The 17,333-nt window shown below is 55.8% G+C and overlaps 2 protein-coding genes across 2 annotated transcripts in view; both read left to right on the top strand.

Annotated features, from left to right (window-relative positions):
• FERMT2 (FERM domain containing kindlin 2) overlaps nt 1–12,298 on the top strand; it is a 144,917-nt gene extending 132,619 nt beyond the window's left edge. The window contains 3 exon segments of the mRNA XM_048486301.1: nt 6,689–6,709; nt 9,608–9,732; nt 12,051–12,298. Coding sequence (XP_048342258.1) covers nt 6,689–6,709; nt 9,608–9,732; nt 12,051–12,279 — 375 coding nt within the window. The 3' untranslated portion in view covers nt 12,280–12,298.
• A 2,029-nt stretch (nt 12,299–14,327) lies between these two features.
• On the top strand, nt 14,328–15,521 carry LOC125426496 (basic proline-rich protein-like; the record flags this gene model as incomplete). Its single annotated transcript, XM_048484836.1, has 1 exon — nt 14,328–15,521. A coding segment is annotated over one exon (1,194 nt), but the record flags the coding sequence as incomplete, so codon positions are not given.
• Nucleotides 15,522–17,333: the final 1,812 nt, after the last annotated feature.

Below are 17,333 nucleotides of genomic sequence, written 5' to 3'. Positions count from 1 at the left end.
CTGACATGACATACAGATGCATAGCTGGGCAGGAGCGCGCCAGGGGTGCACTTCGTGTTTTCCACCCCCCTGTGGACCCCCCCCCTTTTACCTTTTCCAGCCGGCAGAAAACAGCTTTCTGTCATCTGAAAACGGGCCAGGCTGGTGGGGCAGGACCAGGCCTGGTGAGGTGAGGCGGAGCAAGGGGCAGTGGGGCGGAGCAAAGATGATTTTCACGGGGGGGGGGTGCATGCCCAGTGCAGTGCACACTCCCTTACACTCTTGTAGCTCCGCCACTGATGACATCCCTTCAAATATCTAAACGTGGCTATCATGTCACCTCTCAACCTTCTCTTTACCAAACTAAACATCCTCAGTTCCTTAAGTTTCTCAACGCAGGGCATGGATTCCAGACCATTTACCATTTTGGTTGCCCTCCTCTGCACCCGTTGTCAATATTCTTCTTGAATTGCGGTGCTCGGAACTGTACACGATATTCCAGGTGAGATGTAACGGAGAAAAGAGGTACAATTACATCCCTCAATATAGACACTAGACTCCTATTGGTGCAACCCAGAATTGTATTGGCTCACCTCCGGACGCCTCTTGCCTTGAAAATCCTACAGGGTCACCAGTAAGTCAGATGCGATTCATGAGGGGGAAAAACCCACAAATAAACTTAAAAACATTCTTGCATTTTAGAAAAGTCAAGGTAGTTGAATGAAGATTCCCCACCACCACTGCCACCCAGTTCATGCTTTTTTAGTGGTGTGGACATTTCATTTCATTTCATTTCATTCATTCATTCATTCATTCATTCATTCATTCATTCATTCATTCATTCATTCATTCATTCATTCATTCATTCATTCATTCATTCATTCATTCATTATCATATTTATATACCGCCCCATCCCCTAAGGGCTCTAGGCGGTGAACAACAAAAAAAATGTTACATAACAGCAATAGCAATAAATAAATAATATATCATTAAGTAACAGCATTAAAACATAAAATTACAGCGTTCTACATAAACCACTTGGCGTCCAGCGTTAAAACTATCAATAAAACCCTCCCAGAGAGCGGGACGGTAAATCCAGATTTTGATCATTATTGGTGATTGAACTACAGAACTGATTGATTGATTGATTGAGTGATTGAGTGATTGATTGATTGATTGATTGATTGATTGATTGATTGTTTGATTGATTTACAGTCATAGGCCAATAATGAACCTTGAGTAAAAACAACCAAAGTTCCACAATAATAACATGGAAAGCATTCGAGGGCAGCAATAAAAACAATAAAAATGTAAACTTGCTATAAAAAATAGAAAAATAAAAGGAAAATTTAGTTGTTAAAACTTAGAGGTAAAACTAAATTTAAAAACATTCCTTAAAAGATAACAATATTTAGTTTTAAACTAACCACAAGTTTTAAGTATACCGGCACAAAAATTGGCCACCTGTTTCGAGATGTCTGGATTTTCATCGGCCAACAGTTTTTCGGTGTGGAAAGGGACTCTGTGCTTTAATCACCTCTTTCTTTCTAAAGTGACGTTGCCTGCAATACCACCGGTTGTTTTACTTGGAGTGAGGTCCGTTGACTAAAATGGGACGTGCCTTCTGATCACACCCACTGTGTCTCAGGAGCTCTGGTTAGACCAGCACAGGAAAGGCCTCCTGGATACCAATTGCATAAAAGCAGATTTGTATTCTGGTAGAGCAGCAGCAGTTCTTAAAAAGTCTGCTTGGCAGATCTTTGGAAACCTGTTTTAAGTGCCAAGCAATACACTTGAATGTCAGCGCCGCTGTTTGATCTTCTCCAAACATTAGAGAAGGGATGGCTAGTCAGAAAAGGGGGAGAGATCTTTTATTGGCACAATGTGATAGATGGCAAAAGAGCCTCCCTTTATTCTCTGAAAGAGCCATTATACCCCGTGAGATGGAGGAGACTTGGTCTGTACAGCAAAACTATAACCTTCGAAACACTGCAGACCCAAACATGGACAGTGCAGACTGTGTGCGGGGGGTGGGGTGGTGACTAAATCTTGTGATGTCATCTGACCTTGCTGAAGGCATCGTTCCGACAACCAGAGACAGAGAGAGAACCCATTGATGGCGAACTGTGTAAAGAAGCTAGCGCTTTCCTTTCCGAAGGCCCGCCAGATTTCGCAGCCATTCTGCTGATCTTGTCTTTTGTTAGCAACAGCCTTCGTGATCGCTTTGGAAGCCCCGTATTAATCCCACGAGGTCACGCGTGGTGGAGTTCATGTGCAGCTAAGGAAACGCTGCCTTTGTGGAATTCATAGAATGCAGGGAGTATACTTAGGGCAGAGAAAGTTGCTGCTGCAGAGTCGCCTGTTCCTCGGCTGGAGGAATGCACGGTGTCTGCTGTTCTCGTCATGTGTTAGGGCTTGTTTGGTGCAGGGAAACTAGATTTTCTCCCGCTTTGCATTGCATTAACCTGAAGACCAAATTTAATTCTCTAAATTAGACATCAAGCTCAAAAAGTTGGTCATGCCATTGGCTAGTGAAGCCCAGGGCTGTCTGTTCTGACTGACAGGGTTGTAACACTTTAACCCCCCCCCCCAAATAAGGGAAGCATTCCTTTAAGACAGACTTCCTCCTCCTCCTCCAAAGGTCTCTTTGGCTTTTCCAAAACCATGCATTAACCACTAAATCACAGAGCTATATAGAGATGGAGAATTCTCTTCAGTAACCCATCTCGGCGGCGGTGGCGGTGGCGGTTATATCCCCCCTTTCTCTCCTGCAGGAGACTCAAAGGGGCTTACAATCTCCTTGCCCTTCCCCCCTCACAACAAACACCCTGTGAGGTAGGTGGGGCTGAGAGAGCTCCCAGAAGCTGTGACTAGCCCAAGGTCACCCAGCTGGCGTGTGTGGGAGTGTACAGGCTAATCTGAATTCCCCAGATAAGCCTCCACAGCTCAGGCTGCAGAGCTGGGAATCAAACCCGGTTCCTCCAGATTAGATACACGAGCTCTTAACCTCCTATGCCACTGCTGCTCCCTGCTATAACCTGCTATAGGTTATCAGTCCTCTGGCTGAAGCAGGGCCGGACCTTTGTCTATTCCAGGTATCAAGTGAGAACCTTGTATTCCAGCCAGAGAGCGCTCATGTTTATCTTTTTAAAGAATTTTATTTAAAATCTGTCAAATCACTCTTGAAATGAGTAAGCGCGAAAGAACCACAACAATAACAGAAATCTGTGCGTATGTAAAGGGAATCAGAAACAGAGAGATATACAGTATCATGCTTTAACTTATCTATCTTGAGGTTAAAAAGTGAAATACTGTTCCTGAGATTCTTATCAAAGCGCTTTCAGAAAGATTAGATCAGGGGTGTCAGACCCTATGCTGGCAGGGAGTGATGGAAATCGTAGTCCGTGAATATCTGGAGGGCCAGAGTTGAACACCTCTGGATTAGATAGTCCCACGCAACCCACGTCTGACAGATGCAGGGGTGTCTTGGGTGTAGCTATTTTGTATAGGCCCGATTACAGGAAAGTCACGTGACTATATCAAAATAAATTAATTTACCTCCTTGGATTCCGTGATTCTGTTCCTAAGCTTAGAATTAACTGTCCCATCGCAGTGTTGCAAACCAGCGATCTGGCTGTTCTCCCCTTTGCAAGATGTATTTCTAGGCCAGTTTCCAGTGAATCACACTTATCTTTCCAAGGATGTGACAGCAACAATCTTGCTGAAATGGTAAAAATAAAATTGGAGGCCCGCTTTGTTCAATAACGTGCCATTAACAATCAGAGGCCACAGCAGGAGCTCTTCTTGCGAGGGTCTTTCTTGCTACCGGAGAGCCTGGCTCTGGGAAACGAATGCAAGATTTTTTTGCATCCACCAGCATGGTTCCTTCCACGGGGCTCCCCTATATAACGATACCAGGCATGAGAACGTTCATCTATCACATTGGAGTGACTACTTGAAAGGATTGCACATTTTTCTGAGCTAAATGGTAATCGGAACGCTTTTGCATTACAAATGGGATTGAAGTAATGGGAGCAAGCTTGTTCTTCTGCTGCTCCAGAGACCAGGACCAGGAGTAATGGGTTCAAGGTGAAGAAGAAGAAGAGGAGGAGGGGGAGGAGGGGGGGAGGAGGGGAAGGAGGAGTTTGGATTTATATCCCCCCTTTCTCTCCTGTAGGAGACTCAAAGGGGCTGACAATCTCCTTGCCCTTCCCCCCTCACAACAAACACCCTGTGAGGTGGGTGGGGCTGAGAGAGCTCCTAGAAGCTGTGACTAGCCCAAGGTCACCCAGCTGGCGTGTGTGGGAGTGCACAGGCTAATCTGAATTCCCCAGATAAGCCTCCACAGCTCAGGCAGCAGAGCTGGGAATCAAACCCGGTTCCTCCATATTAGATACACGAGCTCTTAACCTCCTACACCTTCTGCTCCTCCTATGCCTAAAAAGAGATTCCACCTAAACATTAGGAAAAACTTCCTGACATTATGGGCTGTACAACAGTGGAATGCACGACCTCGGAGTATGGTGAGTCTCCTTCTTTGGAGGTTTTTAAAGAGAGGCCGGATGGCCATCTGTCAGGAGCGCTTTGATTGTGTGTTCCTGCATGGCAGGGGGTTGGGCTGGATGGCCCTTGGGGGTCTCCTCCAACTCTATGATCCTAATCCCTTGAAATTCTAGGCTGCATCAGCTCTGGCCCTGTGGTTGCCTTAGAAGCTCCTGCCTCTGGGCCGACGTAGCTTCACTTGGTTTCTTATCCCTTCATTGGTCAGCATTTTTGGTGACTTCCCTCTGAACCCAGGAACAGACTCTGTGGGCAACCATCGCTGAAGGTGGCCTTGGGTCTTAGATCTGTGAAGGCTCATTTACAAATGCAGGGTTGGCGCGCACGTGGGAACCAGCCCTGAGCCAAGAAACACTGCCTTGCCTTTAAAAGGTATTAAATGCAGGGAGAGAGCTGACCAGGGAAGCCGTTGCATTTTCCTGCGGTGAAGCGTTTACGGGAGTACTCAGATCTTTGGCAAGGAGTGTTGACTTTCCCAGCACTACATAAGTACGTGGTGAACCGTAGGGATAACCCCTTCATGCACCCCACTTGCAGCGCCCTTGAAAGCTTTGATAAATTGGCCCATGGTGGCTTTGCACAGCTGTAAGACAGTTTTAATCTACACTCCTTTGCAGTAGTTTTGCTGCCTTAAACAGGTTAAACGTCTCTGTTTGCACTACGTGCTCTGTTTGCGAGTTTGCACCTAGAAGACCATTTGGTGGGCGGTATAAAAATCCCATAAATAAATAAAATAATAAATAAATAAATAAAATTGCAAAAATGTAGTTCATTTGTAGAGCACTTAAAGGTATTTGTTTATACATTGCACAAATTATAGCAAGGCTGTATTTATAGATAAAAAAACAGGCAGCCTATTTTTTTTTAAAGCAAGAGCCCTTAGTATTCAGGTGACTTAACTGAGTAATATCTTTTTAAATCCATACAGTAGCCATATACAAGTTTCTAATTCAAGGCGGAGACTTGAGATCTCCTGGAACTTCAGTTTGTCTCCTGACTTAAAAATGCCTCAAGGCCGATATTGTGGCCTGCAGCTGGAGTGTTTTTTGAAATGGTCGGGTTTACCAGGCTCTCCCGTGTCGGAAGAGTTTTGGTGAAGGTGCTTTTTTGTAGAAGGACGGGCAGCGGCTCATTTAGCATGCAGATCTGCCCAGTGGTGGGATCCAAAAATTTTAGCAACAGGTTCCCATGGTGGTGGGATTCAAACTGTGGCGTAGCGCCAGTGGGGCTGGGTGGGGCACGATGGGGGCGTGGCCGGGCATTCCGTGGGAGGGGCATTCCGGGGAGGGGCTGTGGCAAGGATGCAGCCGCTGCGCCGGTCCTTGGGCGTGAAAAGAATGCATGCAGGCGCAGGCTGCCACGCACGTCGGTGCACCTCCTGCTAGACTCCTGCAAGTTCTGTGCTCTACTGCTGAGAGGAGGGGCGTAACTAAGTCAAAAATCGCGTGGCAAAATCACCCATTAGTAACCCCCTCTCGGCACACACAAATAATTAGCAACCTACTCTCGGGAACCTGTGAGAACCTGCTGGATCCCACCTCTGGATCTACCCCCGAAACTAATTTGCATGTTGTGGTTGTGTGTGATTTGTGAAATTTGCATTTTGTTGATCAGTGCGGTGGGGTGCAAAGCACTGGGTAAGTGGTTGCATCAGTGTTGATCTCTGCTGGGCGGCCACTGAAAAATATTTACGTGGGATATTTGGAATCCACAAGCAGAAGAAACGGAATTTTAGTATAAGCTTCTTTCTGTTGCTTTTCTTACATCCGATGCTTTTCGTATATATTCCCCATTTCCTTCCATTTATTTTTCCATAAATTCCTTCTCATGAGGGCTGGAAGCTTGGCTGCTTCAGGAGAAATGGAGCAGCCCGTGAAACAGAACTCAGTCTTTTACATTTGCAATCTCCAGTTAACAGCTTTGCCGTTCTTCTTGGCTCTTTCCTCACGTTTCCCATTCATCTCTCGCTACTTTTCCTCCCCAGGAGAATTGCTCGAAAGCCGGAGTTTTTTTAAAAATGGCTCACAACTTTTATTGTCGCCGATAATTTGCGCATTTCCTCCCTCTGCCTCGTTGCCATATTTCTCATTTGCCTTTTTTTTTTCTTTTCTTTCTTCATGCTTCCTTTTCTTTCCTTCCCATTTGCAGCCAGGCTACATAAGAGACTTGGTAAGTGGCAGCAACCATAAATAAGCGCTTGAGACTTTGTCGTTTGTAAACATGTGCTTAGAAGCAGGGAAAGGGGTCTGTTGGAAATGCCAGTTAAGAAGTGAATTCAGATGGATCTCTTTCACTTCGTGTGGTGTTCCTTCTCATTGAAACGCTCTTGTGAATATTTTATTTATTTATTTATTTATTTATTAAATTTATAGGCCGCCTCATCCCCGAAGGGCTCGAGGCGGCTCACAACACGGCTGTTCCAACAGCAAATTGATACAACATAAAAATAACCCATTAAAACGCAGCAGCAATTAATAATAAATAATTAAAACAGCAAGATTGTGTAACACATATACACATATACACAGGCGCCCGATCTAAAGGCCAAAGAAAAGGAAAAGAAGAAGAAAGAAGGGGTGGAGATAGGCAGGGCCCGAGATGGAATTAGGGCCCAACCAAGATAGTCCAGACAGGCAGCTTTGATTTCAGTTTCAGTGGGGAGCGGTGGAACCGCGGCCGGCCCCTCCAAAAGCCCGGTGGAATAGCTCTGTCTTACAGGCCCTGCGGAACTTGCCAAGGTCCCGCAGGGCCCAGACAGCTGGAGGTAGAGCATTCCACCAGGCAGGGGCCAGAGCAGTAAAGGCCCTGGCCCGGAGTCGTGAGGCCAGCACGCGCATCCCTCAAGCGGAGGCCTGGGATCACCAGTAGTTCTGCCGCCGTCGATCGTAGCAGCCTATGTGGGACATAAGGAATATGAAAAGAATGGGGTGGCTGCCACTGGCCACGGGGCACTGTTTCCGTATTGTGGTACCTGTGCAGTCCCAGGTGGTTTACTGTGTATGCATAAGGTAAAAGGTCTGGAGTTCACCCCCTATGAAGAGAGACTTAGGGAGCTGCGGATGTTTAGTTTAGTGAAGAGAAGGTTAAGAGGTGACCTAATAGCCATGTTTAGATATTTGAAGGGATGTCATGTTGAAGAGGGAGCAAGCTTGTATTCTGCTGCTCCAGAGACTAGAACCAGGAGTCATGGGTTCAAGAGGAAGGAAAAGAGATTCCATCTAAACATCAGGGGAAAACTTCCTGACTGTCAGGGCTGTTTGACAGCGGAATGCACTCCCTCGGAGAGTGGTGGAGTCTCCTTCTTTGGAAGTTTTTAAAGAGAGGCTGGATGGCCATCTGTCGGGAGTGCTCTGATTGGGTGTTCCTGCATTGCAGGGGGTTGGACTTGATGGCCCCTTGGGGTCTCTTCCAACTCTATGTTTCTAAGCCAGCTGCAGAAAGAACTGTGACTAGCCCCAGGTCACCCAGCAGGTAGTAGTGCGGAAGTGCGGAAACACCAGCAGGAAGTAGTGTAGGAGTGCGGAAATACATTTGGTTTCCCAGATAAGCCTCCACAGCTCAAGTGGCAGAGCAGGGAATCAAACCCGGTTCTCCAGATTAGAGCGCACCTGCTCTTAAACTCTGATACCACACTGGCAGTAGCTTGGCTGTCATGTCGTACGCCTGCACTCTTCAGCTCTTCAAGGGCTGTTGACTTCTAGGGGCAGAAAGTCGAGAAAAGTAAAGGCTGCCAGCCCCAGCTCTGAGCATCTGGGTCGTGCTGCAGCCACAGGCTGGCAAACTACTGGAGGAACAGGTACTTCGCCAACCCACTGCTCACCTGGAGGCCCCTGCTTCTCACCACAGGCGAGTGGGAAATTGCACAGCTATTGCACAATACCATTTTGAACGCACAGATCCGAGGGGAGTCTCTTCCTTCCAGCTACAGTGAGGGCGCCCGGCTTCTGCTTCTGTGTAGTTTGCTTTGTGGTGTGTGTGTGTTTTGCAAGATACTGAGAAATTGCAGACTCAGGGACGGGAACACCCAGGGATGGGAAAGGAAGACGAGCCCCTGGGAGAGGCCGAGCTCTCTGGCCCCTGGTCACCGGAGGCTGTGTCCAGGGCTCCCTTTGAATCCAGAACAGTTGTGTGAATTGTTTACTAAAAATGAGAGCTGGAGGGAAACTGTTTTCTTAAAAAAATCCGACAGGAGGGGCTGAGGAAGCTGGATCAGGGGCAGAATGGGTTATTTTTTGCTTGTTTGAGGATTTGTTTGTGCCGGCTGATTTTCACACAGCTGATTCTTCTGGCCGCTTCTTAATCTCCACACTTTCTTCAAACAGCTGCTGGCAACCGCTCGGGGCATATGTTGAATGCACACGAAGCAGTTGCCAGCAACTTCTCCCCTCTCTTTTTTTTTTTGCGTGGGTGGGGGAGAGGAGGAAGGGGAGGGGAAACGGCACCATCCCTCACCCTTCTCCTTCTCATAGGATTGTCTCCAGACCTTCAACACACATCCCTAATAAGTTTAGGCATAGTTGCGTGTCTTCAGTTCTAATAAGTTTATTTATTTATTTATTTATTTATTTATTTGATTTTTATACCGCCCCATCCCCGAGGGGCTCCGGGCGGTTCACAACAACAAACATAACATAACATAAAATGGCTAAATCTTTAAAAGCAGCGATAAAACAGTAAAAGCTAAATCTTATAAACTTATGCATAGTTGTGTGTCTTCAGTTCTAATAAGTTTATGGATAGCTGCGTGTCTTCAGTTCTAATAAGTTTATGGATAGTTGCGTGTCTTCAGTTCTAATAAGTTTATGGATAGCTGCGTGTCTTCAGTTCTAATAAGTTTATGGATAGTTGGAGCGAAGTCAGAAACCCAGTAGCATTCTTCTCCTGACGCTTCTCCTGTATCCGTATTGGCATCTTGGGTCGTCAGGAGAGAATGCTACTGGAACACGGCCACACAACCCAGAAAACCCACAACACCCGTTTTATTTTTATTACTGTTATTTTGCAAGTGTAAACACAATACCTTCGCCAGGCGGGGCAGCATCTTCAAATCTCTCTCTCTCCTTGCAGATCACGGCTAGGATCCTAGAGGCCCATCAGAACGTGGCTCAGATGAGCCTCATCGAAGCCAAAATGAGGTTTATACAAGCCTGGCAGTCGCTTCCGGAGTTTGGCATCACACACTTCATCGCCAGGTCAGTGGGTTCTGCGTGAGCAGACAGGGGAGACCTCTGGCCTGGTCTGGGGGGTGGGGGGAGGTTGCATTCTGATGGGCTGAGAATTGGAAGCAACCACATGAAAGTACAAACCAGGTACAAGGCTCAAGAAATATAAATGCGAGTGAAGTGATACTCGTGTGTAAAATAAACATGATGTAAATGTAAACGTAAAGTGCTGTTAGTACAATGTATTGTCGACGGCTTTCCTGGCCAGAATCACTGGGATCTCCTCTGAAGATGCCAGCCACAGATGCAGGAGAAACATCAGGAGAAAATGCTGCTGGAACGCAGCCACACAACCCGGAAAACGCACAACACCCCTCCTGTTAATACATTTTGGTGATTCAGATAGCCCAGGGATCTGCAACCCTCGGCTCTCCAGATGTTCATGGACTACAAATCCCATCAGCCCCTGCCAGCATGGCCAATTGGGATTTGTAGTCCATGAACATCTGGAGAGCCGCAGGTTGCAGACCCCTGAGATAGCCCCAGGAGACTTGGCCTACCTTTTGTAGAAGTTCTTTAAAGGTCTCAATGCAACTGGGAAACCGAGGAAGGTGCATTGAAACAGGGCTGCCTTGCTATATTACTGCCTTGCTATCCCCTGCAGAAACCTTGGGTATTTCCATCTTACCACCTCTCGGACTGATACATGACTATTGGTGTGGACTGGAAAATCTAAAACCCATGCGCTTATGATGATATAAGTCACTTCAAGAGCGTGAGACCAAGCTTGGAATATTTCTGTCATGTACTGTTTACCGCATGTTTCTTTTGCAGACGAGTACCGCTTCACTTAACAGCTACATTTCTTTATCCTTGCACCTGGTTTGTTCTTTTCGTTGGTTACTCTCTTGCCGCGGTGCTTCCCCCCTGAGCTGGAGGACCTCTGGTGGGTGGTTCCTTTTGTCCCATTGGGAAGGCAGGAAATAGATCTTTACCTCTTCCTGGTGGGCGGAACCGCCCCCAAGTCCCCAGTTCCTTTCCTGCCTCAAGGGGAGTCACTTGTGGTGAGAACTGAGAGTGGCCGGTGGCCGGTTTGGCCTAACCGGGCTCAGTTGGGCACATCAGCAGAACAGTGTGACGCTGTGGCCAGCCACCAGGGCAACAGCTGAGTGCCGTGTTTCCCTGGGTGTACCAGGTGCCTCACACAGATGCTGAAACAGCACCTGATATTCTGGAGGAGGTGTGGGTGGCGAGAGACCTTTGGCAAACATCTAAATTACAGGAGAGGGGATAGCGGGGAGCAGATGAACTGCTAAGACTCCAAGTCTAGGGGTTACAAACCTTCGGGACCGTATTACCCCATATGTCCCTACCTGGTCTCTGCATTCAGCAGAGGCCAATTTGCTCGTGGTCCCCGGCTCCGCAATGATGCGGCTGGCCTCCACGCGGGCCAGAACCTTTACAGCTCTGACCCCGGCCTGGTGGAACACCCTTCCTCCAGCTGTCCGGACCCTGCGGGATCTTGGTGAGTTCCGCAGGGCCTGTAAGACCGGGCCTTTGGAGTGTCCAGCCGCTGATGGTGCCCCCCCCCCCTTGCTCCCTGCGCCGTTTACATCAGGGTAACCCTCATATTGAGGGGCCCGCTGCTCTCCCTTTTTGGGGAAGGTTTTAAAGGTGGATTTTTTGGATGCCTCTTTTTTAACTATTTAACTGTATTAACCGCTGTTTATATGGAGTTTTTAGCGAGTTTTATTGATTATTAACTGGATGGAGCTATGTTATTTGTTTATTGCGTTTTGTATGATTTGCTCCTCTACTTGATATTGTTATGAATTTTATGTTGTACACCGCCCAAAGCCCTTTGGGGATGGGGCGGTATAGAAATCCAATAAATAAATAGATAGATAGATAGATAGATAGATAGATAGATAGATAGATAGATAGATAGATAGATAGATAGATAGATAGATAGATAGATAGATAGATAAATAGATAAATAGATAAATAGATAAATAGATAAATAGATCTTGGAATCCCTCCTGATACAGATACATTATTTTCTTGTGGAGGATGCTGTCTGTTACGACTCTGTGTGAGTCCCTGCTGAAGGCTTGCCCTCCCCTCCTTCCATTCAGGGGACCTCTACAAAAGATTAGCCCCATGCAGAAGGAGAGGGGGTAAGCTTATCTTAAAGACAGGTAGTCCTTCTGCACTCTGAAAGTAAATTAAGGGGAGGGGTCTGGGGGTGAACCGTCCCTCCTCTTGTAATCCAAAGTGTGCCTCAGCTCTCAGAAGTCCTGCAGACTCTTGACACAGGTGGCCCCTTTCTGTGAACGTCAACATTGCAGGTTCCAAGGGGGCAAGAAAGAGGAGCTCATCGGCATCGCCTACAACCGGCTGATACGGATGGACGCCAGCACCAGCGACGCCATCAAGACGTGGCGGTTTAGCAACATGAAACAGTGGAACGTGAACTGGGAAATTAAAATGGTAAGCCCTGCACTGGCCACAGAAAGCTTCCTGGGTGGGCCAAAGACCAATGCCCCTGGCGGCCACGCCCTCTTTTTTTGTTCTTAAGCAGTGATTTTAAAGCAATGGTTCTCAACCTGTAGGTCGGGACCCCTTTGGGGGTTGAACGACCCTTTCACAGGGGTCACCTAAGACCTGATGAGCCACTAGGTAGGTACAGCGGCCTTGGATTGGCACGGCTACAGATCCACTTCTTGTAGACCAGACTGACCTGCCTCACCAGGTTAGGGTAGAGGTCGAGTGAGATGCCTCTTTTGTACCCTGCCGAGAGCTCCGTCGAGGGTGTCAAGGCTCCTCCCTCCCTTGGTGAAGTAACAGAACCTCGTTTCCCCGGGTTTGGTTCCAGTAACTCCCCAAGCAACACACACCATAAAGCCAAAGAAAGCTTTGTTGAAGAAATTTAAGTGTGGATGTTACAACAAAGTCATTTAGTTCAGTGGCAGCAAATGCCCAAAAATAACAAAGCCGTGTCTCGCTTACTGAAATCTTAACCCAGTGTTGTTGGTTCTTCAGGCAAAGAGTTTCCAGAGCATAATACAAATATCTTCTTGGCAGCCAGGAGGGGGTAGGAAGGAATAAAGGTGTCTAGCTACACTTTCACAGAATTGCTGGCTCTAACCTCCTGACCACCTCAACCAATCACTGGGCGGTCTCGGTGGGATGTCTTGTGGAAGGCTTTCACAACCGGTATCCACTGGTTGTTGTGGGTTTTTCAAGCTGTGTGGCTGGGGTGTGGCAGTTTTCCCAAAAACTGTCGGACCACGGCCACATAGCCCGGAAAGCCGACAACGGCCCCTATCTATGGAACTTTCCACGCTGAGAGTCAGTTCTCCCTCCCGTACCAGATTCACAGCTGACTCATGAGAGCTAATTAATTGGCCTGCGTGGAGATCCTTGGCCGGTGGCTGTCTGTGCGGGGGTGGCTGGCATGTGCAGAGTCAGAGAACAGTGAATTAAGCTGGACATTTCCTTTCAGGTGGCTTCTCTCTTGACCCAGAGCAAGCGGGGTAAATATTGCCCTCAAAGACCCCTCCGTTCGTCACAGGGGAATATTTTAGCGATCCCTGGCCCGAGAGAGATCCGGCTGGCTATAACGAGAGCCGGGGCTTTTACAGCCCTGGCTGTGGATTGGTGGAATAAGCTACCAAGTGATATCAGAGCCCCGTGGGAGCTATTGCAGTTCCGCAAGGCCTGCAAGACGTGGCTGTTCCACCAGGCCTTTCCCATCTAGCCAGCCGGACCAAATAAAAGTTAGATCATCTCCTTTCGGCCTCCGGGGGGAGGGAAGGAGGTGATCGTTATGATTATTTATTCTCTACTAGCGGGCCCGGCCACACCTTGCTGTGGCAATTGTCCTTCTCATTACAGTCCGCAACCCACACAAATGTCCATGCAGGTCCAATGATCCGCAGCATAGCCTTTTGGGGTGATCAAATGGAATCCCTCTTTCCCTTTTCAATGCACATCATTATATGGTGGTGTCTTGTTTTAAGAGTATAAAGATGGTAGCTTCTTCCCATTCCACAATGGAACTGTCAAGAGTGCTTGAATCCCGCTGTCCATGAGGGCTGGCGGACATTGCGCACAGTCCTGGCAGGTAAAGGCAGAACTGGGGCAAGCAGGCTATCCCAGTCCGGCAGCAGAGGTAGGGTGGTGAGGCGCTCAGATCGAGGCCAGCTCCCTGGGTTCGTAAAGGGCCACGTGCAAAAGAAGTGGAGCAGGTAGCAGTGTAGGTTTAAGCCCCACCCCGCTGAGATTTTCTTTGAAGAAAAAGGCAAACCCCCACTCGGCTTTTGTAAAAGAGAGCGTTGGCGAATATATGGGTGAGGAAATTAGGTAGAGTGGTGGTTGGATGTGAGGGAGGGAGCAGAGTGGAGTGTGTGAGGGATAGAGATGGATGTGTGTTGCAATGCGGTAGCAGTGGGTAGGAGGCACAGAGAGTGCAGAAGTTACCTGCGTGTGAGGGGGGGGAACCCCACCTGGCCTCCTGCACGGCAAAGGGAGTGTGTATGTCATTTCACTTCCACTCGTGTACCTACCAATTATTACCTATGTACTATTTCCCTGCTCATCTCTGCCCCCCCACCCCCACCCCACCCCTCCCCCCCCCCCCCCCTCCCCACCCCCCCCCCTCCCCCCCCCCCCCCCCCCCCCCCCCCCCCCCAGCCCCCCCCCCCCCCCACCCCCCCCCACCCACCCCCCCCCCCCCCCCCACCCCCCCACCCGCCCCACCCCCCCCCCCCCCCCCCCCCCCCCCCCCCCACCCCCCCCCCCCCCCACCCCCCCCCCCCCCCACCCCCCCCCCCCCCCACCCCCCCCCCCCCCCACCCCCCCCCCCCCCCACCCCCCCCCCCCCCCACCCCCCCCCCCCCCCACCCCCCCCCCCCCCCACCCCCCCCCCCCCCCACCCCCCCCCCCCCCCACCCCCCCCCCCCCCCACCCCCCCCCCCCCCCACCCCCCCCCCCCCCCACCCCCCCCCCCCCCCACCCCCCCCCCCCCCCACCCCCCCCCCCCCCCACCCCCCCCCCCCCCCACCCCCCCCCCCCCCCACCCCCCCCCCCCCCCACCCCCCCCCCCCCCCACCCCCCCCCCCCCCCACCCCCCCCCCCCCCCACCCCCCCCCCCCCCCACCCCCCCCCCCCCCCACCCCCCCCCCCCCCCACCCCCCCCCCCCCCCACCCCCCCCCCCCCCCACCCCCCCCCCCCCCCACCCCCCCCCCCCCCCACCCCCCCCCCCCCCCACCCCCCCCCCCCCCCACCCCCCCCCCCCCCCACCCCCCCCCCCCCCCACCCCCCCCCCCCCCCACCCCCCCCCCCCCCCACCCCCCCCCCCCCCCACCCCCCCCCCCCCCCACCCCCCCCCCCCCCCACCCCCCCCCCCCCCCACCCCCCCCCCCCCCCACCCCCCCCCCCCCCCACCCCCCCCCCCCCCCACCCCCCCCCCCCCCCACCCCCCCCCCCCCCCACCCCCCCCCCCCCCCACCCCCCCCCCCCCCCACCCCCCCCCCCCCCCACCCCCCCCCCCCCCCACCCCCCCCCCCCCCCACCCCCCCCCCCCCCCACCCCCCCCCCCCCCCACCCCCCCCCCCCCCCACCCCCCCCCCCCCCCACCCCCCCCCCCCCCCACCCCCCCCCCCCCCCACCCCCCCCCCCCCCCACCCCCCCCCCCCCCCACCCCCCCCCCCCCCCACCCCCCCCCCCCCCCACCCCCCCCCCCCCCCACCCCCCCCCCCCCCCACCCCCCCCCCCCCCCACCCCCCCCCCCCCCCACCCCCCCCCCCCCCCACCCCCCCCCCCCCCCACCCCCCCCCCCCCCCACCCCCCCCCCCCCCCACCCCCCCCCCCCCCCACCCCCCCCCCCCCCCACCCCCCCCCCCCCCCACCCCCCCCCCCCCCCACCCCCCCCCCCCCCCACCCCCCCCCCCCCCCACCCCCCCCCCCCCCCACCCCCCCCCCCCCCCACCCCCCCCCCCCCCCACCCCCCCCCCCCCCCACCCCCCCCCCCCCCCACCCCCCCCCCCCCCCACCCCCCCCCCCCCCCACCCCCCCCCCCCCCCACCCCCCCCCCCCCCCACCCCCCCCCCCCCCCACCCCCCCCCCCCCCCACCCCCCCCCCCCCCCACCCCCCCCCCCCCCCACCCCCCCCCCCCCCCACCCCCCCCCCCCCCCACCCCCCCCCCCCCCCACCCCCCCCCCCCCCCACCCCCCCCCCCCCCCACCCCCCCCCCCCCCCACCCCCCCCCCCCCCCACCCCCCCCCCCCCCCACCCCCCCCCCCCCCCACCCCCCCCCCCCCCCACCCCCCCCCCCCCCCACCCCCCCCCCCCCCCACCCCCCCCCCCCCCCACCCCCCCCCCCCCCCACCCCCCCCCCCCCCCACCCCCCCCCCCCCCCACCCCCCCCCCCCCCCACCCCCCCCCCCCCCCACCCCCCCCCCCCCCCACCCCCCCCCCCCCCCACCCCCCCCCCCCCCCACCCCCCCCCCCCCCCACCCCCCCCCCCCCCCACCCCCCCCCCCCCCCACCCCCCCCCCCCCCCACCCCCCCCCCCCCCCACCCCCCCCCCCCCCCACCCCCCCCCCCCCCCACCCCCCCCCCCCCCCACCCCCCCCCCCCCCCACCCCCCCCCCCCCCCACCCCCCCCCCCCCCCACCCCCCCCCCCCCCCACCCCCCCCCCCCCCCACCCCCCCCCCCCCCCACCCCCCCCCCCCCCCACCCCCCCCCCCCCCCACCCCCCCCCCCCCCCACCCCCCCCCCCCCCCACCCCCCCCCCCCCCCACCCCCCCCCCCCCCCACCCCCCCCCCCCCCCACCCCCCCCCCCCCCCACCCCCCCCCCCCCCCACCCCCCCCCCCCCCCACCCCCCCCCCCCCCCACCCCCCCCCCCCCCCACCCCCCCCCCCCCCCACCCCCCCCCCCCCCCACCCCCCCCCCCCCCCACCCCCCCCCCCCCCCACCCCCCCCCCCCCCCACCCCCCCCCCCCCCCACCCCCCCCCCCCCCCACCCCCCCCCCCCCCCACCCCCCCCCCCCCCCACCCCCCCCCCCCCCCACCCCCCCCCCCCCCCACCCCCCCCCCCCCCCACCCCCCCCCCCCCCCACCCCCCCCCCCCCCCACCCCCCCCCCCCCCCACCCCCCCCCCCCCCCACCCCCCCCCCCCCCCACCCCCCCCCCCCCCCACCCCCCCCCCCCCCCACCCCCCCCCCCCCCCACCCCCCCCCCCCCCCACCCCCCCCCCCCCCCACCCCCCCCCCCCCCCACCCCCCCCCCCCCCCACCCCCCCCCCCCCCCACCCCCCCCCCCCCCCACCCCCCCCCCCCCCCACCCCCCCCCCCCCCCACCCCCCCCCCCCCCCACCCCCCCCCCCCCCCACCCCCCCCCCCCCCCACCCCCCCCCCCCCCCACCCCCCCCCCCCCCCACCCCCCCCCCCCCCCACCCCCCCCCCCCCCCACCCCCCCCCCCCCCCACCCCCCCCCCCCCCCACCCCCCCCCCCCCCCACCCCCCCCCCCCCCCACCCCCCCCCCCCCCCACCCCCCCCCCCCCCCACCCCCCCCCCCCCCCACCCCCCCCCCCCCCCACCCCCCCCCCCCCCCACCCCCCC

The sequence above is a fragment of the Sphaerodactylus townsendi genome, linkage group LG02 (genome assembly GCF_021028975.2).
Source record: "Sphaerodactylus townsendi isolate TG3544 linkage group LG02, MPM_Stown_v2.3, whole genome shotgun sequence".
In the NCBI taxonomy this organism is placed as follows: Eukaryota; Metazoa; Chordata; class Lepidosauria; order Squamata; family Sphaerodactylidae; genus Sphaerodactylus; species Sphaerodactylus townsendi.
This window is presented reverse-complemented; position numbering and strand designations above follow the sequence as displayed.